At 47.8% G+C, this 27,014-nt stretch overlaps 2 protein-coding genes and 1 long non-coding RNA gene across 6 annotated transcripts in view; 2 read left to right on the top strand and 1 right to left on the bottom strand.

Annotated features, from left to right (window-relative positions):
* Positions 1-1,833: 1,833 nt before the first annotated feature.
* On the bottom strand, positions 1,834-27,014 carry LOC118380984 (mitochondrial inner membrane protease subunit 1). The gene is given in 7 exon segments (XM_052516116.1): positions 1,834-1,974; positions 2,649-2,759; positions 9,105-9,160; positions 9,163-9,230; positions 9,386-9,474; positions 9,557-9,669; positions 26,993-27,014. Coding segments are annotated over 6 exon segments (501 nt in total). The 5' UTR covers positions 9,662-9,669; positions 26,993-27,014; the 3' UTR covers positions 1,834-1,902.
* LOC127928762 (uncharacterized) overlaps positions 5,301-27,014 on the top strand; it is an 89,837-nt gene continuing 68,123 nt past the window's right edge. For 2 of the 3 annotated variants that reach the window (XR_008132094.1, XR_008132096.1), the window contains exons 1-3: positions 5,301-5,527; positions 5,581-5,742; positions 5,795-6,388. This is a non-coding gene — a long non-coding RNA (uncharacterized LOC127928762). The remainder of the gene's footprint in view (positions 5,528-5,580; positions 5,743-5,794; positions 6,389-27,014) is intronic. The other variant, XR_008132095.1, reaches the window with a different exon arrangement.
* LOC118381080 (elongator complex protein 4) overlaps positions 26,433-27,014 on the top strand; it is a 45,342-nt gene continuing 44,760 nt past the window's right edge. For both annotated transcript variants that reach the window (XM_052516115.1, XM_052516114.1), the window contains exon 1: positions 26,433-26,763. In XM_052516115.1, the coding sequence (XP_052372075.1) occupies positions 26,586-26,763 (178 nt within the window). In that variant the 5' untranslated portion in view covers positions 26,433-26,585. The remainder of the gene's footprint in view (positions 26,764-27,014) is intronic.

The raw sequence follows: 27,014 nt of genomic DNA, 5'->3' as shown, positions 1-27,014 counted from the left end.
TGCATCCTGTTTCCATTGATCATCCTTGAGATGTTTCTACAACTTGATTGGAGTCCACCTGTGGTAAATTCAATTGATTAGATGGGATTTGGAAAGGCACACATCTGTCTATATAAGGCCATAGCATCATGCTGTGGGGATGTTTTTCAGTGGCAGGGACTGGGAGACTAGTCAGGATCGAGGGAAAGATGAATGGAGCAAAGTACAGAGAGATCCTTGATGAAAACCTGCTCCAGAGCGCTCAGGACTTCAGACTGGGTTGAAGGTTCACCTTCCAACAGGACAACAGCCCTAAATATACAGCAGGAGTGGCTTTGGGACAAATCTCAATGTCCTTGAGTGGCCCAGCCAGAGCCCGGACTTGAACCCGATCAGACATCTCTGGAGAGACCTGAAAATAGCTGTGCAGCGAAGTTCCCATCCAACCAGACAGAGCTTGAGGGGATCTATAGAGAAGAATGGGAGAAACTCCCCAAATACAGATGTGCCAAGCTTGTAGCGTCATACCCAAGAAGACCTGAGTCTGTAATCGCTGGCAAAGGTGCTTCAATAAAGTACTGAGTAAATGGTCTAGTTAAGGGATCTGAGTACTTTCCGAATGCACTGTTTGCAGTCATATTGTCAGCGGCTGATGGAGAGCACGTTGTTCTCAGCGGCTGATGGAGAGCACGTTGTTCTCAGCGGCTGATGGAGAGCACGTTGTTCTCAGCGGCTGATGGAGAGCACGTTGTTCTCAGCGGCTGATGGAGAGCACGTTGTTCTCAGCGGCTGATGGAGAGCACGTTGTTCTCAGCGGCTGATGGAGAGCACGTTGTTCTCAGCGGCTGATGGAGAGCACGTTGTTCTCAGCGGCTGATGGAGAGCACGTTGTTCTCAGCGGCTGATGGAGAGCACGTTGTTCTCAGCGGCTGATGGAGAGCACGTTGTTCTGGCGGACTGCACGTATTACAGGTTTGATATTGAAAGATATTTTGTGTATTTGCAGTTGACCCTGAAAACTTGTCACACAGATTGCAAAGCATTCCCCAAAATGCCAAACATCTCTCTTCCTCCCCACATCAATAGAATAGTAGTGTAGAGTGTATACACTAACTATTCAGTTGTGAGCTTTGCCTTACGAAGTGCTTATAAATATTGAATGGCTAAATGGGAAATGTTAACATTTGTCCAATTGCCTTGTTGGCCCAATGAAATATTAATCGCCAAGAAAAGCTTTTGTTTTACCACAACAGTGAGAAAAGGTAAAGTTGAAATGAATAACACTTTTTGTATTCCTTTGTAGATGTTGAGCGTCTTTGATCCTTCCTGACCCCCATTTTCCATGTCTGTCAGGGATGATACATACAGCACGCCCTGCATTGTAGGCCAGTCAATTATACACGTAGAGATTCTAAAAGTAGGCATCTCAGATCTACAGTGGCAGAAGACGTCCATTCCAGGACAATTCAACTGATTTAAATGAATGGCCTCTACTTCTTGGATGCTGGATTTCAGCTATGCACTGTAATCTGTTGAGTTAGCTGGGTCAGAGATGAGTTCTTCTGTTAGTCCAAAATCATACCAAAGTGGAGCGTGAGAGCAACAAGTCTGTCCTTCTCCTCCTCTACCACTAGCAGCTCCAGAGAGGCACAGTGTAACTCTCTCCTCACGTGACGCTGTTCCTACAGAGCAGGGTGCTGCTCCTGCCAACACACTGGAACCCCAGATTACTGTGCCTGGTACGTTATCGACCTGCAGATCCAACTATCCATGGATTTTCACATTTGACAAAAACACACCCTACAATTCAACCCAAATGAACTCAAATTGTCAGTCAAACTGAGAGGGACAAGATTCTTCAAGATAAATATGCCTTTAATTAGAAAATATTACAAAATGATGCATGTACACAGATCAGTAGACTCAGTCACTCCTTTTTACGACTCGTCCTGTGGGACTTTGGTTGAGGGCACCAACATGATGTAGAGGCCAGAGCTGGAAAGAGAGAAAATCACCAAAACAAACAAAGCAGAAGACAGAAGACGTTGGGTTAAAAGGGTACTATAGGGCTCTCGTAAAAGAAGAACAAACAACATTTATCCATTACATAATGTGTTTATCATGACTATTCCAACATCCTCACTTCCTGGATACGCTTGGTAACGTGGATTTAAATGATGTATGAGACTTCATAAAACTGTCGTCAGGTCTCGTCATTGGGCCCCCAGTGGACGGCTGCTGTCCAGTCAAACGGACAGAAGGTTGTCTGACCTGTTTCCAGGGTCATGGTTGCTATGACATCCAGTGACATGACAACACAGCAGAATGGACAGCTAGACAATAGCCCAGGCCTTGGTCTACGAGACAGATCTGTCTTGAACTTCCAACTTGTTTGAGTGTTTACATTTACTCAACTTGCCACAGAATGGGGAATAAGGAATATTTTGAATCCAGGCAAAGCAAAACCTACAATCAATTTCAGTGCAAGGCATTTCATATTTCACCATGGCCATGGGCAAAGACAAAAGGAGGCTGTGATATCGTAAACGTGGCACAGATTTCTCTCTATACAGACCAGAGCATTCTACTAACTCTTTATGCAGACCATTATACTAACTCTAAAGGTTCAAATGAATGTGAGATGGGTCCGGCGATGTTCCCCTCCTTACCTTTAAGCAGACACGGCCTCGAATCAGGGCATAGGGAACTGGGCCGTAGCTCCTGGAGTCTGTGGAATTCCTAAGATTATCCCCTTCCAGCCACACGTGCCCTTTTGGAACCTAGACACACCCCCACGGCAAGACACACCCCACGGCAAGACACACCCACGGTAAGACACACACCCACAGCAAGACACACACCCACAGCAAGACACACACCCACAGCAAGACACACACCCACAGCAAGACACACACCCACAGCAAGACACACACCCACAGCAAGACACACACCCACGGGATGACACGGGAAAAACACAACGATAGAAAATATTGAATTTGTTCCATGACGACTGCAACAGCCAGTTATACTGTAAACAACACGATTCCCTGACCTAGCTTTTAAACTTTGTTTACATGAAGGAGTGAGACAATACAGCGCCAGCACCCTCCACCCACCATTATGTAAAGAGAGCCCACCTCAGCCGCCTCGCCCAACTGAACCCCCCACTTTCCCTCAACCCAACTTAACGTCAACCCTGGTCTGTCCTCCTTTAGCCCCGGACGGTCATAGGAGCAAGGGGTCATGTGTAACGGGGGCAGGGTCAGGGGGATTTAGTGGGACTTCAAAAGGGGCCATTAGGCTGTTGGCTGAGATCTAACCCCTCTTACCAAGGGAGATATAGAGGGGGAGAGAGAGAGAGGGGCCAGGGCTGAAGATTTTCAGTCTGAATCGTCCACTGGTCTCCATTAGTGAGGCCCGAGCTGCCAGTGGGGTGGCCAATCGGAGCGAGCGCTAATCCACAGTGACACCAATTATGATTCATCTCATCACTTTACTAGAATAATCTTGTCAAGGCCCTAATTAAGTTCCTCGTCCCTCCTATATGTGAAGACAGGATGAACAACACATTATATTGTCATAATGGGCATCACAATCTGCAACTGTGTTTGTGTTGCCTAACTTTTTAATGAACAAGGTCTTGGGGAGAAAAGGAGAGGGAGATGAAATCAGATGAGAACATTATCAGAGGGGGGACACACGCAAACACTGATGTCTTGATTCCAATTGTGTGCGTCCATCGTATCGCAATCGTCCCAACATCCAGAATCCTTATGCAGTATTAACCTATGCATTGTGTTGTGTTTCATATTCCATGGATGAGCCAGATGAGCTGACACTAATCGTGATGCAGTGACATATTGACCTAACACGAGGTAAACAACTCGGCCCCCGAGAACAACGACGACACAAACCAATGTCATCTGAGAAGCATATGTCAGCCTGCTGCATTCCCACCATTACCCCTCAGTAGCATGGCAACATATGGCTGCTCCCAAGCACACGGAGACCAGAGAGGAACGCCGGTGCCGTTTGTCATCTGCTGGACCATAAGCCCCTGCTATGCTCCAGCCTCAGCCTCCATCTTAGACTGACTCACTGCCTTTGTCCTGCTCAGAAAGTCAGGGGTGTAATATCATCAACACGACCCTGTCGGTAGGCACGCTCATCTATGTTTTAGGAGACACAAAAGGGGCGGCTGCTTGAACACAGGTTCAGACTACTTCTGGTTTCAAAGCGGGTTCAAGTCTCCATAGAAACGTTACTGAAAGTGCTTTTTAGGCTAGCAGAAGGTCTAATCTGAGTCCATTACACTGCCTCAGAGTTTAGCAAACACTAGGTAGGATACATTAGTGGTGGTCAAAGCTTAGGGCCCACGGAGTGAAGGAACTACCTAACTAATCCAACATCAAGGTATAGGTCAACTCTATTCAGGATCTAGACTCCATTCTGTCCACTACTAACAAGGTCAATACATTTAGATCGATCTGCTGCGAGTCAATCAAGAGTGATCAACAAATACACAGACACACAAACACCAAAGCTCTGATTGATTCGGAGCATCAAACTAATGACCCTGTAGAGAACATTCCACATGGAGTCTCAGACAGGGCATTTCAAAGTTACTCCTCTGAAACATATATTATTATTGCAGTATATTATGGTGGTGAAAGACCGAGGGTTCACACATCACCTTGCATGTTAACACATGTCAGAATCGTACATTTTATTATGACTGGGATGGTGTAAAGAGAGGCCAGACTCTATCATTTGTAGAAACGGATGTCCCTGACGTTCTCCTCTTGAACCCTAACTTAACCAGAGGGTAGAACTAACCTCTCCTTTCATTTTACCTGCACTGGATGTTCAAATGGATCTGGTTATTACCTAGGGGTATGATACTGGTGGTATTGGAACGAGGTAGACAAATTCTGTCCCCCGTCATAGTTGGTGGAACTCTTCTTCTCTGATTAAACACCTGCAAGCTCACCGCAGGCCATCATAACCACAGCAGTCTCTGAAAACGCATTTATGGATCACACACCAGTGTTGAGTGAAGGTAGAGAGGATGTCAAGGATAAGCACCTGCATGATTGACAGGCAGAGAAGCAAACACTCCTCATGAACTGTTTACCTACTTCTCCATGACACTAAGCTCCCAGTCTGACATGCCCTGTCCCAACTCCCTACACTGAGTCACCAGAACAGAATGAGAGCGCTCAGCCAAACCATAATCAACAGACATTGTTACTTTCCACAACACACTTCCAGCCAGCCCAGTCATCCAGTCAGACTGTGTGCCCAGCTAGGGTTTAGGTTGAGTGGCGTATCTCAACTCAACCTGGCGGCTGTGTTGTGATGGGACTCAGAGGGAGTGATGGAACCTGTTCTGTGGTTGGGTGGTTGAAGGGGTGGGGGCGAGGCTATGTGTACCTGTCAGAGACGTGTCAAGGTGGGAAAGCTGAGCTCACCTGGATAGTGAAGTCTGCCGTTCCAACAGCCTGGTCAGGCCTCACCCTGAGTCGCTCATTAAGATAACATGATTGAGGTAGTGCTGTTTAGGCCTCACCCTGAGTCGCTCATTAAGATAACATGATTGAGGTAGTGCTGTTTAAGGCCTCACCCTGCTTCGCTCATTAAGATAACATGATTGAGGTAGTGCTGTTTAAGGCCTCACCCTGCTTCGCTCATTAAGATAACATGATTGAGGTAGTGCTGTTTAAGGCCTCACCCTGCTTCGCTCATTAAGATAACATGATTGAGGTAGTGCTGTTTAAGGCCTCACCATGCGTCGCTTTAAGATAACATGATTGAGGTAGTGCTGTTTAAGGCCTCACCCTGCTTCGCTCATTAAGATAACATGATTGAGGTAGTGCTGTTTAAGGCCTCACCATGCGTCGCTCATTAAGATAACATGATTGAGGTAGTGCTGTTTAAGGCCTCACCCTGCTTCGCTCATTAAGATAACATGATTGAGGTAGTGCTGTTTAAGGCCTCACCATGCGTCGCTCATTAAGATAACATGATTGAGGTAGTGCTGTTTAAGGCCTCACCATGCATCGCTCATTAAGATAACATGATTGAGGTAGTGCTGTTTAAGGCCTCACCCTGCTTCGCTCATTAAGATAACATGATTGAGGTAGTGCTGTTTAAGGCCTCACCCTGCTTCGCTCATTAAGATAACATGATTGAGGTAGTGCTGTTTCAGGCCTCACCCTGCGTCGCTCATTAAGATAACATGACTGAGGTAGTGCTGTTTAAGGCCTCACCCTGCGTCGCTCATTAAGATAACATGATTGAGGTAGTGCTGTTTAAGGCCTCACCCTGCTTCGCTCATTAAGATAACATGATTGAGGTAGTGCTGTTTAAGGCCTCACCATGCGTCGCTCATTAAGATAACATGATTGAGGTAGTGCTGTTTCAGGCCTCACCTGCTTCACTCATTAAGATAACATGATTGAGGTAGTGTTGTTTAAGGCCTCACCATGCTCTCTCTGATCATTAGACTAATATCATTGAGGTACTGTGTTTTGTCTAACATGGAGGGGATAGCTTTAGACTCTGAAGGCTCTCTCTCCCCTCTGTCTCTCTCAAAGACACCCACCATCATATCATGGATCAAATGTCTTTGTTGTGACAATGCAGCAGACATACTGTAGGAAAGACTCCTAAGAGGTGACAAGCCAATTTGTCCATCTCCTCATCATCAATGTGGAGGAAAGAACCTGCCAGCCTGTCAGAAGAAAGAGGAGGTGAGGACAGGCTCTCATATAGCACACAAACAAAAACATGCATGGTGGGATGCCTTATGTCACACAAGGCTTCTATTTCATTAACACCACAACCAACTGTGTTGACAGATATTTTGGTGTGTGTTTTGACAGGGGAAATCCTACAGAGATTGGTCTGGTCTTATGCATTGTTGACCTATGTCTTGCACTGAGACACATTTCAGAGGTACCGATCTGCCATCTTAATTTGACCAGTTTCTCACGGCAGGGAAATAATCCTGCAGTAACAGGAAATGTGGACTATTATGTGGATTAAAATGAATGGACATTTTTGTATGGGTTGATACATTTTAAATAAGGGTAAATCAAGGTCTGACATTTTAAAGTGTGAATAGCAAACATTAGAATACGTTTTAAAACTTGAATACACAACATGTATGCATTTTCTACGCCAACAGAGTGATCCAATTAAGAGAGTACATCTGTAGGCTGAGACCTTTGACCAAGATATGTGTAGAGATTAAACCTGTTCAATATAGCTTTACTGCCTGTGTGTAGAGATGAAACCTGTTCCCAGAGGAAAATTAGTTTCTTTCATTTCCTGGATGACACCAGCACATCCTGTGTGTGGTTACATTCACCTATACGTCCACTGTTCATGTGAGAGTGTGTGTACACACACACAACACAAACACCTCAGCCCACCCATCAACCTGTCCACTCGGTTGGCACTAACTCTAACAGGCTTCAGAGAGATTGGCAGGCTGAGCGGTGGCTGAGGGCGGCGTGGCCGGGGGAGCAGTAATAAGAATGCAATGACAGTGGTTCCACCACAACCACGGTTTTGAGGAAATACAGTCGCTGTCAAAGGATGATATTTGGACTGACGACACAAGATGGATGTGCCTGGTCTGGAATCTAAACACCCAGAACACACTGGGATTGAGTTGAAGACACAGGTGTTTGGCTACTTATGAAGATGATTGACTGAAATGAGAGACTATCTGAAACACAACATGAAGTGTCTTGACAAGGCTTAATCGTTCATCCAGAATGTATCGCTTTACTGGCTCATGTCAAGCCCTCGTCAAAGTCTTCTCCAGGTCGTTGTTGTAAATGTGCTCTCAATACTCTTACCTGGTAAACTAAAGGTAGAATACTTTACATGTGGCTGAGAGTCCTGGGACTGTTGATGAATACTTTACATGTGGCTGAGAGTCCTGGGGCATGACTGTTGATGAATACTTTACATGTGGCTGAGAGTCCTGGGACATGACTGTTGATGAATACTTTACATGTGGCTGAGAGTCCTGGGACTGTTGATGAATACTTTACATGTGGCTGAGAGTCCTGGGGCATGACTGTTGATGAATACTTTACATGTGGCTGAGAGTCCTGGGACATGACTGTTGATGAATACTTTACATGTGGCTGAGAGTCCTGGGACATGACTGTTGATGAATACTTTACATGTGGCTGAGAGTCCTGGGGCATGACTGTTGATGAATACTTTACATGTGGCTGAGAGTCCTGGGACTGTTGATGAATACTTTACGTGTGGCTGAGAGTCCTGGGGCATGACTGTTGATGAATACTTTACGTGTGGCTGAGAGTCCTGGGACATGACTGTTGATGAATACTTTACGTGTGGCTGAGAGTCCTGGGACATGACTGTTGATGAATACTTTACATGTGGCTGAGAGTCCTGGGACATGACTGTTGATGAATACTTTACATGTGGCTGAGAGTCCTGGGACATGACTGTTGATGAATACTTTACATGTGGCTGAGAGTCCTGGGGCATGTCTGTTGATGAATACTTTACATGTGGCTGAGAGTCCTGGGACTGTTGATGAATACTTTACATGTGGCTGAGAGTCCTGGGGCATGACTGTTGATGAATACTTTACATGTGGCTGAGAGTCCTGGGGCATGACTGTTGATGAATACTTTACATGTGGCTGAGAGTCCTGGGACATGACTGTTGATGAATACTTTACGTGTGGCTGAGAGTCCTGGGACATGACTGTTGATGAATACTTTACATGTGGCTGAGAGTCCTGGGACATGACTGTTGATGAATACTTTACATGTGGCTGAGAGTCCTGGGACATGACTGTTGATGAATACTTTACGTGTGGCTGAGAGTCCTGTGACATGACTGTTGATGAATACTTTACATGTGGCTGAGAGTCCTGGGACTGTTGATGAATACTTTACATGTGGCTGAGAGTCCTGGGACTGTTGATGAATACTTTACGTGTGGCTGAGAGTCCTGGGGCATGACTGTTGATGAATACTTTACATGTGGCTGAGAGTCCTGGGACATGACTGTTGATGAATACTTTACGTGTGGCTGAGAGTCCTGGGACATGACTGTTGATGAATACTTACGTATTGGTGGGTCTTGAAGACATCCGAGGGGCCACTGGTGCAGACTTTGTCTCCTCCAAACCGATGACTCTTTTACAGATGTTCATTTGTGGATCAAATGGACTCTTAGCGATGACTATATCACCACTGCAGACAGAGAAGACAGGATCAATGGGGTGTGATGTGATTCACAGATATCAGGGAGAACATCAAGGGGTTACGGTGCAAAAAGACACCACTCAGAGTAAACTACGTTTTACTTTACCAACTTTGAGAATTTCAAGTTGAAAACTAAAACTCACTTCTCGATTCTGCAGAGATGGCGACTCAACCGTTCTGAGAAGACAACGTCGTGGCTTGTGATGGTGGGCTCCATAGAAGGACCAGAGCACTGTGGGTAAATTCACAGGCATTGAAGTTGTTACTTGGGAATTCACAGACCATGGCCACAGAGAGAAAAGTATCCTACACACCGCAACAAACTCTCCGATGTACTCAAAGGCACAGTGGGCGACGCAGCCGTACTGGATGGTGTATCCCACGAAGCCCAAGGTCTTCCCCAGCGCACTGCGGAACATCTCACCACCTACACAAACACAACACACATCATTACAGCGCTCATTCAGGGGACAGACAGGTGAGGGGTGAGCTGTCACAGCAGCTAGTCTATTAGCAGCTCTAGGAGTAGTGTGCAGTGCAGACTAGTGTCACACTCCCTGGTGTTTCATTCTCAGGGGCTCTACAGCCCGTTGACACCACAGAACCAGCCTAACCTTTGACCCTGTGTGAGATTGACCAATCGACACCTTGCAGATCACGGACAAACATACCAGCCTAGCAGCTTCATACTAGCATCAGTCCCTATCACTGCATCAGCCATGCTGACCAGGGTCTTCAGTACAGCTTCATACCAGCATCAGTCCCTAACACTGCATCAGCCATGTTGACCAGGGTCTTCAGTACAGCTTCATACTAGCATCAGTCCCTAACACTGCATCAGCCATGCTGACCAGGGTCTACAGTACAGCTTCATACTAGCATCAGTCCCTATCACTGCATACTAGCATCAGTCCCTAACACTGCCCTCCCTGCATCAGCCATGTTGACCAGGGTCTTCAGGACAGCTTCATACCAGCATCAGTCCCTAACACTGCCCTCCCTGCATCAGCCATGTTGACCAGGGTCTACAGTACAGCTTCATACCAGCATCAGTCCCTAACACTGCCCTCCCTGCATCAGCCATGTTGACCAGGGTCTACAGTACAGCTTCATACCAGCATCAGTCCCTAACACTGCCCTCCTTGCATCAGCCATGTTGACCAGGGTCTCCCCTCTTCATACCAGCATCAGTCCCTAACACTGCATCAGCCATGTTGACCAGGGTCTACAGTACAGCTTCATACCAGCATCAGTCCCTAACACTGCCCTCCCTGCATCAGCCATGGACCAGGGTCTTCAGTACAGCTTCATACCAGCATCAGTCCCTAACACTGCATCAGCCATGTTGACCAGGGTCTACAGTACAGCTTCATACCAGCATCAGTCCCTAACACTGCATCAGCCATGTTGACCAGGGTCTTCAGTACAGCTTCATACCAGCATCAGTCCCTTCCCTGCATCAGCCATGTTGACCAGGGTCTTCAGGACAGCTTCATACCAGCATCAGTCCCTAACACTGCCCTCCCTGCATCAGCCATGTTGACCAGGGTCTACAGGACCGCTTCATACCAGCATCAGTCCCTAACACTGCATCAGCCATGGTGACCAGGGTCTTCAGTACATCTTCATACTAGCATCAGTCGCTAACACTGCATCAGCCATGTTGACCAGGGTCTTCAGTACAGCTTCATACTAGCATCAGTCCCTAACACTGCATCAGCCATGTTGACCAGGGTCTTCAGTACATCTTCATACCAGCATTAGTCCCTAACACTGCATCAGCCATGTTGACCAGGGTCTACAGTACAGCTTCATACCAGCATTAGTCCCTAACACTGCATCAGCCATGCTGACCAGGGTCTACCGTATAGCTTCATACCAGCATCAGTCCCTAACACTGCCCTCCCTGCATCAGCCATGTTGACCAGGGTCTCCAGTACAGCTTCATACCAGCATCAGTCCCTAACACTGCTCTCCCTGCATCAGCCATGTTGACCAGGGTCTTCAGGACAGCTTCATACTCATCAGTCCCTAACACTGCCCTCCCTGCATCAGCCATGTTGACCAGGGTCTTCAGTACAGCTTCATACCAGCATCAGTCCCTAACACTGCCCTCCCTGCATCAGCCATGTTGACCAGGTCTTCAGGACAGCTTCATATTAGCATCAGTCCCTAACACTGCATCAGCCATGTTGACCAGGGTCTTCAGTATAGCTTCATACCAGCATCAGTCCCTAACACTGCCCTCCCTGCATCAGCCATGTTGACCAGGGTCTTCATACTAGCATCAGTCCCTAACACTGCATCAACCATGTTGACCAGGATCTACAGTACAGCTTCATACCAGCATCAGTCCCTAACACTGCATCAGCCAATTTGACCAGGGTCTACAGTACAGCTTCATACCAGCATCAGTCCCTAACACTGCATCAGCCATGCTGACCAGGGTCTTCAGTACAGCTTCATACCAGCATCAGTCCCTAACACTGCCCTCCCTGCATCAGCCATGTTGACCAGGGTCTTCAGGACAGCTTCATACTAGCATCAGTCCCTAACACTGCATCAGCCATGCTGACCAGGGTCTTCAGTACAGCTTCATACCAGCATCAGTCCCTAACACTGCATCAGCCATGTTGACCAGGATCTACAGTACAGCTTCATACTAGCATCAGTCCCTAACACTGCCCTCCCTGCATCAGCCATGTTGACCAGGGTCTTCAGTACAGCTTCATACCAGCATCAGTCCCTAACACTGCATCAGCCATGCTGACCAGGGTCTACAGGACAGCTTCATACTAGCATCAGTCCCTAACACTGCCCTCCCTGCATCAGCCGCGTTGACCAGGGTCTTCAGTACAGCTTCATACCAGCATCAGTCCCTAACACTGCCCTCCCTGCATCAGCCATGTTGACCAGGGTCTTCAGTACAGCTTCATACAAGCATCAGTCCCTAACACTGCCCTCCCTGCATCAGCCATGTTGACCAGGGTCTTCAGTACAGCTTCATACTAGCATCAGTCCCTAACACTGCATCAGCCATGCTGACCAGGGTCTACAGTACAGCTTCATACTAGCATCAGTCCCTATCACTGCATACTAGCATCAGTCCCTAACACTGCCCTCCCTGCATCAGCCATGTTGACCAGGGTCTTCAGGACAGCTTCATACCAGCATCAGTCCCTAACACTGCCCTCCCTGCATCAGCCATGTTGACCAGGGTCTTCAGGACAGCTTCATACCAGCATCAGTCCCTAACACTGCCCTCCCTGCATCAGCCATGTTGACCAGGGTCTACAGTACAGCTTCATACCAGCATCAGTCCCTAACACTGCCCTCCCTGCATCAGCCATGTTGACCAGGGTCTACAGTACAGCTTCATACCAGCATCAGTCCCTAACACTGCCCTCCCTGCATCAGCCACGTTGACCAGGGTCTTCAGTACAGCTTCATACCAGCATCAGTCCCTAACACTGCATCAGCCAATTTGACCAGGGTCTACAGTACAGCTTCATACCAGCATCAGTCCCTAACACTGCATCAGCCATGCTGACCAGGGTCTTCAGTACAGCTTCATACCAGCATCAGTCCCTAACACTGCCCTCCCTGCATCAGCCATGTTGACCAGGGTCTTCAGGACAGCATCAGTCCCCAACACTGCCCTCCCTGCATCAGCCATGCTGACCAGGGTCTTCAGGACCGCTTCATACCAGCATCAGTCCCTAACACTGCATCAGCCATGGTGACCAGGGTCTTCAGTACATCTTCATACTAGCATCAGTCGCTAACACTGCATCAGCCATGTTGACCAGGGTCTTCAGTACAGCTTCATACTAGCATCAGTCCCTAACACTGCATCAGCCATGTTGACCAGGGTCTTCAGTACATCTTCATACTAGCATCAGTCCCTAACACTGCATCAGCCATGGTGACCAGGGTCTTCAGTACAGCTTCATACCAGCATTAGTCCCTAACACTGCATCAGCCATGTTGACCAGGGTCTACAGTACAGCTTCATACCAGCATTAGTCCCTAACACTGCATCAGCCATGCTGACCAGGGTCTACCGTATAGCTTCATACCAGCATCAGTCCCTAACACTGCCCTCCCTGCATCAGCCATGTTGGGACCAGGGTCTCCAGTACAGCTTCATACCAGCATCAGTCCCTAACACTGCTCTCCCTGCATCAGCCATGTTGACCAGGGTCTTCAGGACAGCTTCATACTAGCATCAGTCCCTAACACTGCCCTCCCTGCATCAGCCATGTTGACCAGGGTCTTCAGTACAGCTTCATACTAGCATCAGTCCCTAACACTGCCCTCCCTGCATCAGCCATGTTGACCAGGGTCTTCAGTACAGCTTCATACCAGCATCAGTCCCTAACACTGCATCAGCCATGTTGACCAGGGTCTTCAGTACAGCTTCATACCAGCATCAGTCCCTAACACTGCATCAGCCATGTTGACCAGGGTCTTCAGTACAGCTTCATACCAGCATCAGTCCCTAACACTGCATCAGCCATGTTGACCAGGGTCTTCAGTACAGCTTCATACCAGCATCAGTCCCTAACACTGCCCTCCCTGCATCAGCCATGTTGACCAGGGTCTTCAGGACAGTTATCCAGTTCTGTGGGGAGCCATGGAAATGGAACGCGTAGTCTTTGTTGACTGCCACACACACACACACACACACACACAACAGTGTGTCATCTGAACAAACACCGCAGCACCACTCAGGGTATTGACTTTTACTCAGAACGCAACCTGCCGGATGGGAGAGAGTGACTCAATCTTTACACACACGCAAAAAAACTGAAATACCCTTTTTTTTCCAACGTAAGGACATTTAAACAGAAACAACAACTGCATGATAAAAAAGGTATGGTAGAGATAATACATCTAATTTTTCCCCGATCTAGCCCTGGTGAGGATGACTTCCACATACCGTTCAACAGTCTGGGGTCACTAAGAAATGGCCTTGTTTTTGAAAGAAACATTTCTTTCTATGCTGAAAAGCACAGATACTCAACTAGTCTAAAGAAGGCCAGTTTTATTGCTTCTTTGATCAGGACAACAGTTTTCAGCTGTGCTAACAATTGCAAAATGGTTTTCTAATGATCAATTAGCCTTTTAAAATGATAAACTTGGATTAGCTAACACAACGTGCCATTGGAACACAGGAGTGAGTGATGGTTGCTGATAATGGACCTCTGTACGCCTATGTAGATATTCATTTTTTTTTTTTTTTTTTTTAAATCTGCCGTTTCCAGCAACAATAGTCATTTATAACATTAACAATGTCTACACTGCATTTCTGATTAATTTGATGTTATTTTAAATGGACAAAAAAAGTGCTTTTCTTTCAAAAAAACAAGGACATTTCTTAGTGACCCCAAACCTTTGAACGGTAGAGTTTAGAGGTGTATGTGTTCTGGGGAGGGGTTTAGAGGTGTATGTGTTCTGGGGAGGGCTTTAGAGGTGTATGTGTTCTGGGGAGGGTTTAGAGGTGTATGTGTTCTGGGGAGGGTTTAGAGGTGTATGTGTTCTGGGGAGGGTTTAGAGGTGTAGGTGTTCTGGGGAGGGTTTAGAGGTGTAGGTGTTCTGGGGAGGGTTTAGAGGTGTATGTGTTCTGGGGAGGGTTTGAAGGTGTATGTGTTCTGGGGAGGGTTTAGAGGTGTATGTGTTCTGGGGAGGGTTTAGAGGTGTATGTGTTCTGGGGAGGGTTTAGAGGTGTATGTGTTCTGGGGAGGGTTTAGAGGTGTAGGTGTTCTGGGGAGGGTTTAGAGGTGTAGGTGTTCTGGGGAGGGTTTAGAGGTGTATGTGTTCTGGGGAGGGTTTGAGGTGTAGGTGTTCTGGGGAGGGTTTAGAGGTGTATGTGTTCTGGGGAGAGTTTAGAGGTGTATGTGTTCTGGGGGAGGGTTTAGAGGTGTATGTGTTCTGGGGAGGGTTTAGAGGTGTATGTGTTCTGGGGAGGGTTTAGAGATGTAGGTGTTCTGGGGAGGGTTTAGAGGTGTAGGTGTTCTGGGGAGGGTTTAGAGGTGTAGGTGTTCTGGGGAGGGTTTAGAGATGTAGGTGTTCTGGGGAGGGTTTGAAGGTGTAGGTGTTCTGGGGAGGGTTTAGAGGTGTAGGTGTTCTGGGGAGGGTTTAGAGGTGTATGTGTTATGGGGAGGGTTTAGAGGTGTAGGTGTTCTGGGGAGGGTTTAGAGGTGTATGTGTTCTGGGGAGGGTTTAGAGGTGTAGGTGTTCTGGGGAGGGTTTAGAGGTGTATGTGTTCTGGGGAGGGTTTAGAGGTGTATGTGTTCTGGGGAGGGTTTAGAGGTGTATGTGTTCTGGGGAGTGTTTAGAGATGTAGGTGTTCTGGGGAGGGTTTAGAGGTGTAGGTGTTCTGGGGAGGGTTTAGAGGTGTATGTGTTCTGGGGAGGGTTTAGGGTTTAGAGGTGTAGGTGTTCTGGGGAGGGTTTAGAGGTGTAGGTGTTATGGGAAGGGTTTAGAGGTGTATGTGTTCTGGGAGTGTTTAGAGGTGTATGTGTTCTGGGGAGGGTTTAGAGGTGTAGGTGTTCTGGGGGAGGGTTTAGAGGTGTAGGTGTTCTGGGGAGGGTTTCAGAGATGTATGTGTTCTGGGGAGGGTTTAGAGGTGTATGTGTTCTGGGGAGGGTTTAGAGGTGTATGTGTTCTGGGGAGGGTTTAGAGGTGTAGGCTACATTATAGATCATATCAAACCTGGTTATATTCAGACACCATGCTTTTGGCTTAGGACTCTGTCCTGCAAGACCACCACAGGGTAATGAATTCCTCTCTTTCTCTCTATTCATCCCCCTTTCTCTCCATGTCTCACATCCCACCAATAACATTATTAACCAAAGCTAGCAGAGCGGAAACCAAAGCCCTAAATCTCAGAGCTCTGGGAATGACTTCCCAAAGACGGACATGGATTAGACCCCGCGTCCTGTACCCCCCGTCCCCACAATCCCCAGGTCCCCAACAGACCGAGTGTCAGGTGGCTCTCCCTGAGCCCGCGAAAGGCGCTAACCCTAATCCCATTACCCCTCTGTCCCTTTCAACACACACACGATACTCTTCTCCCACCTCTCACCCCAAATACAAACTGAATCCATATCCTATTGCTGATATTGCTCCACCTTTCATGCCTACTGCATATACCCCTGTACCCCTGCTGCATATACCCCTGCCTCTATCCCTACATCCTACTGCATATACCCCTGCCTATATCCCTACATCCTACTGCATATACCCCTGCCATCTATCCCTACATCCTACTGCATATACCCCTGCTGCATATACCCCTGCCTCTATCCCTACATCCTACTGCATATACCCCTGCCTCTATCCCTACATCCTACTGCATATACCCCTGCTGCATATACCCCTGCCTCTATCCCTACATCCTACTGCATATACCCCTGCTGCATATACCCCTGCCTCTATCCCTACATCCTACTGCATATACCCCTACTGCATATACCCCTGCCTATATCCCTACATCCTACTGCATATACCCCTGCCTCTATCCCTACATCCTACTGCATATACCCCTGCTGCATATACCCCTGCCTCTATCCCTACATCCTACTGCATATACCACTGCCTCTATCCCTACATCCTACTGCATATACCCCTGCTGCATATACCCCTGCCTCTATCCCTACATCCTACTGCATATACCACTGCCTCTATCCCTACATCCTACTGCATATACCCCTGCCTATATCCCTACATCCTACTGCATATACCCCTGCTTCTATACCTACATCCTGCTGCATATACCCCTGCTGCATATACCCCTGCTGCATATACCCCTGCTGCATATACCCCTGCTGCATATACCCCTGCCTATATCCCTACATCCTACTGCATATACCCCTGCCTCTATCCCTACATCCTACTGCATATACCCCTGCCTCTATCCCTACATCCTACTGCATATACCCCTGCCTCTATCCCTACATCCTACTGCATATACCACTGCCTCTATCCCTACATCCTACTGCATATACCCTGCCTCTATCCCTACATCCTACTGCATATACCACTGCCTCTATCGCTACATCCTACTGCATATACCACTGCCTCTATCGCTACATCCTACTGCATATACCACTGCCTCTATCGCTACATCCTACTGCATATACCCCTGCCTATATCCCTACATCCTACTGCATATACCACTGCCTCTATCGCTACATCCTGCTGCATATACCACTGCCTCTATCCCTACATCCTACTGCATATACCACTGCCTCTATCGCTACATCCTACTGCATATACCACTGCCTCTATCGCTACATCCTGGTCATGTTTCATCCCTCCACCCTGCCATGTTTTTGCTTCTACACTAGGAGTCCTGGAATAATCTGTGGTGAATGTGTGTGATTGTCTCTCAATGTGTGTCACTGTGAAGATATGCTCTTATTGGAGGAAAGAGAAAAAGGGTCTGACAAACTGCAGTGAACCCAGTTTGTGTGCACTTCTCTGATCATAGCAGCCCCCTGGTCCTACAGGTCAGTCCAGTCCTACTAGGAACCTAGAGTAGAACTGAGTCCTACAGGTCAGTCCAGTCCTTCTAGGAACCTAGAGTAGAACTGAGTCCTACAGGTCAGTCCAGTCCTACTAGGGACCTAGAGTAGAACTGAGTCCTACAGGTCAGTCCAGTCCTACTAGGAACCTAGAGTAGAACTGAATCGACAGGTCAGTCCAGTCCTACTAGGAACCTAGAGTAGAACTGAGTCCTACAGGTCAGTCCAGTCCTACTAGGAACCTAGAGTAGAACTGAGTCCTACAGGTCAGTCCAGTCCTACTAGGAACCTAGAGTAGAACTGAATCGACAGGTCAGACCAGTCCTACTAGGAACCTAGAGTAGAACTGAGTCCTACAGGTCAGTCCAGTCCTACTAGGAACCTAGAGTAGAACTGAGTCCTACAGGTCAGTCCAGTCCTTCTAGGTCCTTCTGTAGCTCAGTTGGTAGAGCATGGCGCTTGTAACCAGGGTAGTGGGTTCGATTCCACCACCCATACGAGTAGAATGTATGCACACATGACTGTAAGTCGCTTTGGATAAAAGCGAACTGCTAAATGGCATATAGTATAGCATATAGGGAACCTAGAGTAGAACTGAGTCCTACAGGTCAGTCCAGTCCTACTAGGAACCTAGAGTAGAACTGAGTCCTACAGGTCAGTCCAGTCCTACTAGGAACCTAGAGTAGAACTGAGTCCTACAGGTCAGTCCAGTCCTTCTAGGAACCGAGAGTAGAACTGAGTCCTACAGGTCAGTCCAGTCCTACTAGGAACCTAGAGTAGAAGTGAATCCCACAGGTCAGTCCAGTCCTTCTAGGAACCTAGAGTAGAACTGAGTCCTACAGGTCAGTCCAGTCCTACTAGGAACCTAGAGTAGAAGTGAATCCCACAGGTCAGTCCAGTCCTTCTAGGAACCTAGAGTAGAACTGAGTCCTACAGGTCAGTCCAGTCCTACTAGGGACCCAGAGTAGAAGTGAATCCCACAGGTCAGTCCAGTCCTACTAGGGACCTAGAGTAGAACTGAATCCCACAGGTCAGTCCAGTCCTACTAGGGACCCAGAGTAGAAGTGAATCCCACAGGTCAGTCCAGTCCTACTAGGAACCTAGAGTAGAACTGAGTCCTACAGGTCAGTCCAGTCCTACTAGGAACCTAGAGTAGAACTGAGTCCTACAGGTCAGTCCAGTCCTACTAGGAACCTAGAGTAGAACTGAGTCCTACAGGTCAGTCCAGTCCTACTAGGAACCTAGAGTAGAACTGAGTCCTACAGGTCAGTCCAGTCCTACTAGGAACCTAGAGTAGAACTGAATCGACAGGTCAGACCAGTCCTACTAGGAACCTAGAGTAGAACTGAGTCCTACAGGTCAGTCCAGTCCTACTAGGAACCTAGAGTAGAACTGAGTCCTACAGGTCAGTCCAGTCCTACTAGGAACCTAGAGTAGAACTGAGTCCTACAGGTCAGTCCAGTCCTACTAGGAACCTAGAGTAGAACTGAATCGACAGGTCAGACCAGTCCTACTAGGAACCTAGAGTAGAACTGAGTCCTACAGGTCAGTCCAGTCCTACTAGGAACCTAGAGTAGAACTGAGTCCTACAGGTCAGTCCAGTCCTACTAGGGACCTAGAGTAGAAGTGAATCCTACAGGTCAGTCCAGTCCTTCTAGGAACCTAGAGTAGAACTGAGTCCTACAGGTCAGTCCAGTCCTACTAGGGACCTAGAGTAGAAGTGAATCCTACAGGTCAGTCCAGTCCTTCTAGGAACCTAGAGTAGAACTGAATCCCACCACAACAGACTAAATCAAGGGCCTGTACAGAGGGCCCTCTGAACACCTATCATGGAGTATCAAGGATCAGAGAACATTTAGGACTATCACAACCACTCAACATCGCACAGCCATATCCCCCAAACCAGTGTACAATCCCCTATATCCTTCATTATCTCTCCATTTCATCCCTCCATTCCGGTGTGCATTCATCATAGGTAGGGATTAGGGTCTTAACATAATAAGATCACACGGCCAGTGACTGATATCAAGAGAGAGGCCACATGCAGCCACCTGGTTTTATCTGGCAGTCTCTGTCACCCATGGGGTGTGTGTGTTACATTACACAAGGAACTCGAATTGGGATTGAGAATGAGTTGGGACACACCACCAGAGACATCTGATAGGATCTCTACCCCCGCGATCCCCTGGCTGTGGGTCTAGGGACAAACCCCACTAGGCTATCTCCTCCATAATACCCTGCCTGTGTCTTTGGGGTAGCTGTTGACATTCAGCTGGACATTAAACTCTAAATCTCTGTCTGTTAATCCAAGATTACACACCAAATATGTTCCTGGAAAAACAAAGAGTGGTAGCAGCATCTGAGTGGAACCATCTGTGTCAGCTGGACTCCTACAGTCACATGGCTCCCAGAGCCGCCGGCCTCCTACAGGCTCACAGAGCCGCCGGCCTCCCACAGTCACCCGCCGGCCTCCCACAGTCACCCGCCGCCCTCCTACAGTCACCCGCCGCCTCCCACAGTCACCCGCCGGCCTCCCAAAGTCACCCGCCGCCCTCCCACAGTCACCCGCCGGCCTCCCACAGTCACCCGCCGGCCTCCCACAGTCACCCGCCGGCCTCCTACAGTCACCCGCCGGCCTCCTACAGTCACATGGCTCCCAGCGACAGCGCAATTACAGGGGATCCCTCAGAACCGCCGGCCTCCTACAGTCACCCGCCGGCCTCCTACAGTCACCCGCCGGCCTCCTACAGTCACCCGCCGGCCTCCTACAGTCACCCGCCGGCCTCCTACAGTCACCCGCCGGCCCCCTACAGTCACAGGCCCTCAGACCCGCCGGCCTCCTACAGTCACCCGCCGGCCTCCTACAGTCACCCGCCGGCCTCCTACAGTCACCCGCCGGCCTCCTACAGTCACCCGCCGGCCTCCTACAGTCACCCGCCGGCCTCCTACAGTCACCCGCCGGCCTCCTACAGTCACCCGCCGGCCTCCTACAGTCACCCGCTGGCCTCCTACAGTCACATGGCTCCCAGCGACAGCGGGCGCGCAATTACAGGGGATCCCTCAGACCCGCCGGCCTCCTAAAGTCACCCGCCGGCCTCCTACAGTCACATGGCTCCCAGCGACAGCGCAATTACAGGGGATCCCTCAGACCCGCCGGCCTCCTACAGTCACCCGCCGGCCTCCTACAGTCACCCGCCGGCCTCCTACAGTCACCCGCCGGCCTCCTACAGTCACCCGCCGGCCTCCTACAGTCACCCGCCGGCCTCCTACAGTCACCCGCCGGCCTCCTACAGTCACCCGCCGGCCTCCTACAGTCACCCGCCGGCCTCCTACAGTCACCCGCCGGCCTCCTACAGTCACATGGCTCCCAGCGACAGCGGGCGCGCAATTACAGGGGATCCCAAATCCACCAGTGAATAGAAAAGCCCCATTGGGTGTCTTTTACCTCTATGACCACTGACTGGGGGACAACATTCAGACAATAGTTCAGGAATCACAAGCAGCAGAATTTACATACAGTTGACAAATGTAATTAAGTTGTATGACTGGATACAAGAGTCAACATGGAGCACAGTATGACACTAAAAACAATCATACAACCAAAACTAGGCCTAAATAGACCAAGGCCTATATCGTCATTACCAGTCAGTAAGAAGGGGGCTTCTAACAGAGGGAATAGGGATATCAGAACCAGAACCATTTAGCAGACGGTCTTCTGCAGAGCGACTTACAGTAGTGAGTACATAATACATTTTCCTACTGGTCCCCCATGGGAATCGAACCCACAACCCTGTCGTTGCAAGCGCTATGCTCTACCGCCTGATCCACAAGGGACTGCAGTAGGTTCCTCATTGGAATCACCGCCCCTGGTCTCCAAAGGTTGTTTTATATAAAAGGCTGTAATGTCTTTGTTAATGTTTTAAATGTATGTCAATTGTAAAGTATTTCTGTGTGTAATGTATTTTTCGTTAGTCCTATGTGTCAGACCCCAGGAAGACTAGCTGTCTCTAATGGGGATCTAATAAAATCAGAGAAAAAGGTTTCACTCTACGAAGGCAGTCATTATCAAACATGACCAGTCTATTAGGAGCACAAAGGGAGTCCCAATTCAAACAGTCTACAAGGCCCTTGCTCTCTTTACAAGCCTACATTAGGAAAACATGGGCTGAAAGAGGGCTGGGCCACTGGAGGGCTAAGAGGCTTACAGACCCCATGTCAGAGATGGTGCTTCTCCCTGTGGACCCCAGATGGGGAGGGAATGAATCCCACCTCTGATGTCCCCTCTCTGGGCAGCAGAAGGCAGTGGAAGGGTGGGTGCTAAAGCTCGATTTGATCTTAATGTGAGTTTTAAAGGGGGACTGACCAGGGATCTGTGTGCAACTATCAGCACAATCAGAGCTAATCCTACTGTTTTAGAAACAGACACCTGTCTGGGACCGAGAGTGACAGATGCAAAACAAATCACAAGTCACAGCCTTACAATGTAGCCATCTAGCCCCCCTCTCCCCTGTTCCTGAACACAGAGATGATTGAACAGACTGATCTCCACATTGCTCTTTTCATTGTTGCTAGCAGCAACCCAGCCGCCAAACAGCTGAGCAGGGTGCCTATTTGAGGAGTCAGAGGCTTAGAGCCAGCAATCAATGGGTCAGCCCAGAGCAAATAACAGTCTAGTGATATGAATACGACTGCTTTGAATTGAAACGGACGTGTCTGGGGCTGCTGGGCCCATGTCCCCATACAATGACACGGAATAGAATACTGGTGACTAATCTTTATTGTATTGGCCGCTGGCTGGTGTGTGCGGTGCTGGGCCGGTGTTGAGAGAGTGGACTGATCTTATCGGGGTCTTGTATTGCTTTCACAATTAGGTCAGTGTTCATGCCAATGACTCAGACACCTCAACAGAGCACCCGCCACCCCCCTCGCCACCAGCTAACGTCCCCCCCCACCCATCATGTCAGAAGAATAGGTCTTTGCGTATCAGGCCATATTGTGAGCTGGACATGTACAGTATTTATAGACGTATGATTTGCAATATAGCCTAAACATTCACTAATATAGACCTAGTCATTGTAAATTATTCACTCGGCAGCTGTTGAAAATTCAAAGAAAGCCAAAAATATAGACATTTTGAAAAAATTGCTATTGGAAAAAAGTAAAAATAAAACGGCCTGAAGAAAAACCCTAGCCCCACTAATTGTCCATTTACCCTAAGAACATTTCTTTCCTTTCAACGCTACTCAAACAAACATGGAGTACATTGATGGAGATCTGACTTCCCCTCTAGTCACAGCCATTCTATTCCCTCTCCCAGTGACACACAGCTAGCGCTATAGCGGAATAAGACTGGAGAAACCAGAACAATATACAGCGGAAGAGGCTGACATGTTATGACTGCCTGCATTATATGGCCCAATCAGATACACTGATGGATAAAACTGATATAATATAAATAATACACAGGGACGGATGACATTCAAAAAGGAGGGAAAGATGTTATTTTAGAAATACTGGCAGTCATGTTGATACTACTGCCTGTAAGGCACATTGACCTGTAAGGCCACATACAGTAGGTCACATACAGTAGGTCACATACAGTAGGTCACATACAGTAGGTCACATACAGTAGGTCACATACAGTAGGCCCATACAGTAGGTTGTAGGTCACATACAGTAGGTCACATACAGTAGGTCACATACAGTAGGCCAATACATAGGTCACAGTAGGTCACATACAGTAGGTCACATACAGTGGGCCACATACAGTAGGCCCTGGGGTTGAATTGGGAATTTAGACGTGGTGGAATTATTCACTTGGGTTTTATGCCTCCCGAGTGGAGCAGCGGTCTAAGGCAATGCATCGCAGTGCTACAGACACGGGTTCGATTCCGGGCGGTATCACAACCGGCCGTGATCAGGAGTCCCATAGGGCGGCGCACAATTGGCCCAGTGTCATCCGGGTTAGGGGAGGGTTTGGCCGGAGTGGGGCTTTACTTGGCTCATCGCGCTCAAGCGACTCCTTATGGCGGGCCGGGTGCCTGCAGGCTGACCTCGGTCGTCAGTTGAACTGTGTTTCCTCCGACACATTGGTGCGGGTGTTAGGAAGCGCAGTTTGACAGGTCATGTTTTGGAGGACACATGGCTCAACCTTGGCCTCCCGAGCCCGGTGGGGAGTTGCAGCGATGATGAGACAAGATAAAAAGAGGATAAATAAATAAATAATAATAATAAGGGTTGATTTTCCCAGTGACATTGTCCTCTCCTACAATTCAATAGTGATGAAACTTGACACTATATCCTCACCCCTGGTAATACCCTTATTATTATACATTAAACAGTCAATTATTTTAGCGTTTTCATTTTTAGATGTCTCTTAGATCCAGCCTACCTCTTGTGGGTCTTGCACAATGCCCTGTGTTGTCAGTAGAAGGCCTGGCTATATTCCCCGGGTCTCCTGTCAGCCCATGTTTACCTCAAAGCGCTGTCACAACAACAGGACTGCCTCTGCTAAGAGCATTTTGTAAAGTGAGCAGTTGGGCCATCACTTCTAGTCTAGAGCATAACAGCATCCTTACTGAGCTGTAAGTCTCTCTCATCTTAACCCACCACACATACAGCTCCCTATGAGAGGCACGCCTCTTCTCTTGCAGTGCTCACAGAGCGCTCTGGAGTAGGATGAAGTTTCCCATAGACACTGGTCTAAAGTTTTACGGTTTCCCTCATAATGGGTATGGTTACGATTTGGGAAGGTTAACTGATCCCAGATCGGTGTCTTAGGACAAATTCTACCAGGAGCTACTGTACCTCTGTTTTATAGTATTGGGTCTGTGTGACAGGGAAAGTTAGCTGAGACTCCGTCTGTATTCCCTCTGCAAGGGGTCAGACCCTGACCTGAGATGACTGGAGTCACAGTATGAGAGAGACAGAGGTTAACAAAGACTAGTCTCCTTCATCAGACTGTCCAACAGCTCCTTGTTTTGACAACACTGAGTCTAATTAGGAAAGCAGCCTGAGAGACAAAGACAAAGGCTAATCTGAAGACTAATGTTACAATCCCCAAAACTTCAGTTCAAACTGTGGCCGACTGGAAACATATAGCCACTCCTCCCAACCCCACCCCCGTCATGCTAGATTTAACCCCTTCCACCCACCCCACACCTGCTCAGCAAATTAGTGTCTTGTCACAGGCATGTTTTTTTTATGTCATGTAGAATAGGAAATTGTGTCAGTTCTACACATTAGGCTGCATTTATATGTGTAGACGTTGCACCTCACTAATTAAGTCCTGGCATCGCCATGGCTCTGCCCCAAGGTCACATGACCAGAAACGTATCTCATTTGCTGGCTGATGTAGGCAGCAAGCAGAGGGCCACATCAGTATCTTTAAGTAGTAAAGTGGTTGTGAACATGATAAACACAATGTCCAATAGTTCAAATAATCACTTTAAGATGAATAAATTGCGGTTGTGATGTTACACATGCACGCATTTAACTTCATGTAATTTTAGGTTCTTGAGCAAATGACTGTCCAGGCATCAGTAAGGGTAACCTTGCAAAGGTTGAGAAAAAAATAAAAATAAAGAGAGAACTTTACTAGCTTATGTATCACAAAATACTCGTTGGCATGAGGTCTGAAAGGGGGGACTTTTGGTTTGAGGCTTTGAGCAGCCTCTTTAAAATATAGCAAGAGATGACAAAAGGGATTCTTTCTGATGATTAGAGCAACATGTGGGGCGGCAGGGTAGCCTAGTGGTTAGAGCATTGGGCTAGTAACCGAAAGGTTGCAAGTTCAAATCCCCGAGCTGACAAGGTACAAATCTGTCGTTCTGCCCCTGAACAGGCAGTTAACCCACTGTTCCTAGGCCGTCATTGAAAATAAGAATGTGTTTTTAACTGACTTGCCTAGTAAAATAAAGTGATTGCAACATGCTGATTTCATAACAGATATGATAAAACATAGATTTAAATCTTTGTTAGGCTGGATCAGGACTCTCCAACACTGTTCCCGGAGAGCTACCCTCCTGTAGGTTTTAACTCCAACACTGTTCCCGGAGAGCTACCCTCCTGTAGGTTTTTGTTTCAACCCCAGTTGCAACTAACCTGGTTTATTAAGCAGCCAACTATTAGAATCAGTTGGCTAAATTAGGTTGGAGCGAAAACCTACAGGACGGAGTTCTCCCGAAACAGGGTTGGAGAGCCCTGGGCTATATGCAATATTTATGCAAATCAAATATTATAGATCTATAAAGCCTACGTTTGAAGGTCATAGTCTGCTACTTTCTAGTCTCGAATAGTCTACATGTGTGTCATTTGAAAGCTAAGTGTCTATCCACATTGCAGACCGATGACCGTATTCACTAGAATGCAAAATGGGCTGGCAGGCTGGGATATTGTATTTCAAAGACATTAGTGTAACCCTAATCTAAAGATAAACAAAGCTCTAATAGTTTTGTAAGGTTGAAGACTGGGCAAAACAAAGGCAACTCACAAACAGAACCCCATCTGCATGTTCGAGTTTCCTAACCATCAGTTTGTTGTAAATCGGAGTTATGTCTTTATTTCACAGAATCGCAGCTTCCTATTCAGCAAAATACGTTCACTAAATGGTAATAGACATTTAAAACATGCATTTGTCATCTTGGATAATCAACTCACCGCTATCCAGCGCCGACAGCTACGGAAGCTGCCCTCACACAGACACGCTACCTAACAACTGCTTCTGTGATTGGTAGCGACTGAGCAATCCCAGCTCTGATTGGGTTGATGTAATTCAAAACATCAACATTCGTCACCACGGGGGGAAAAAAGCATGGCGGCCCCCAAGATGAGCGTGGGTAAACCCACCGCGGACCGTTTACCGTGCAATACCACCAGTTTTCAGAAGAAATCACGAAGCAAACTAGTTTCAATACCTGGCACAAGACCTTCGATTCAAAACGGGCAACTTATTGTTTCGACTGGTGTCACATCTCTCGACTACGTGATTGGTCAGTCTGCCACGAATGTGTCCGCGAGTTTTGCTTTTTCTGATTGATTAAACTAACAATAATAATTGTTTTAATTTAGTTAGTTTTAAAGGAATGTTGTCACTATTCAATTGCATGTCTTCAACCACTGAGTCGCATGAAGGTAGCCGGCTAGCTTCACGTTATTTACTATAACATTCATGTAACGTCAACAATAATTCGTGTGCCCCATTTGAAACAACCGGCACACCTTCACGCCATAGTAATGGTTG

Source organism: Oncorhynchus keta, unplaced genomic scaffold (assembly GCF_023373465.1).
Source record: "Oncorhynchus keta strain PuntledgeMale-10-30-2019 unplaced genomic scaffold, Oket_V2 Un_scaffold_3710_pilon_pilon, whole genome shotgun sequence".
Taxonomy (NCBI): domain Eukaryota; kingdom Metazoa; phylum Chordata; class Actinopteri; order Salmoniformes; family Salmonidae; genus Oncorhynchus; species Oncorhynchus keta.
This window is presented reverse-complemented; position numbering and strand designations above follow the sequence as displayed.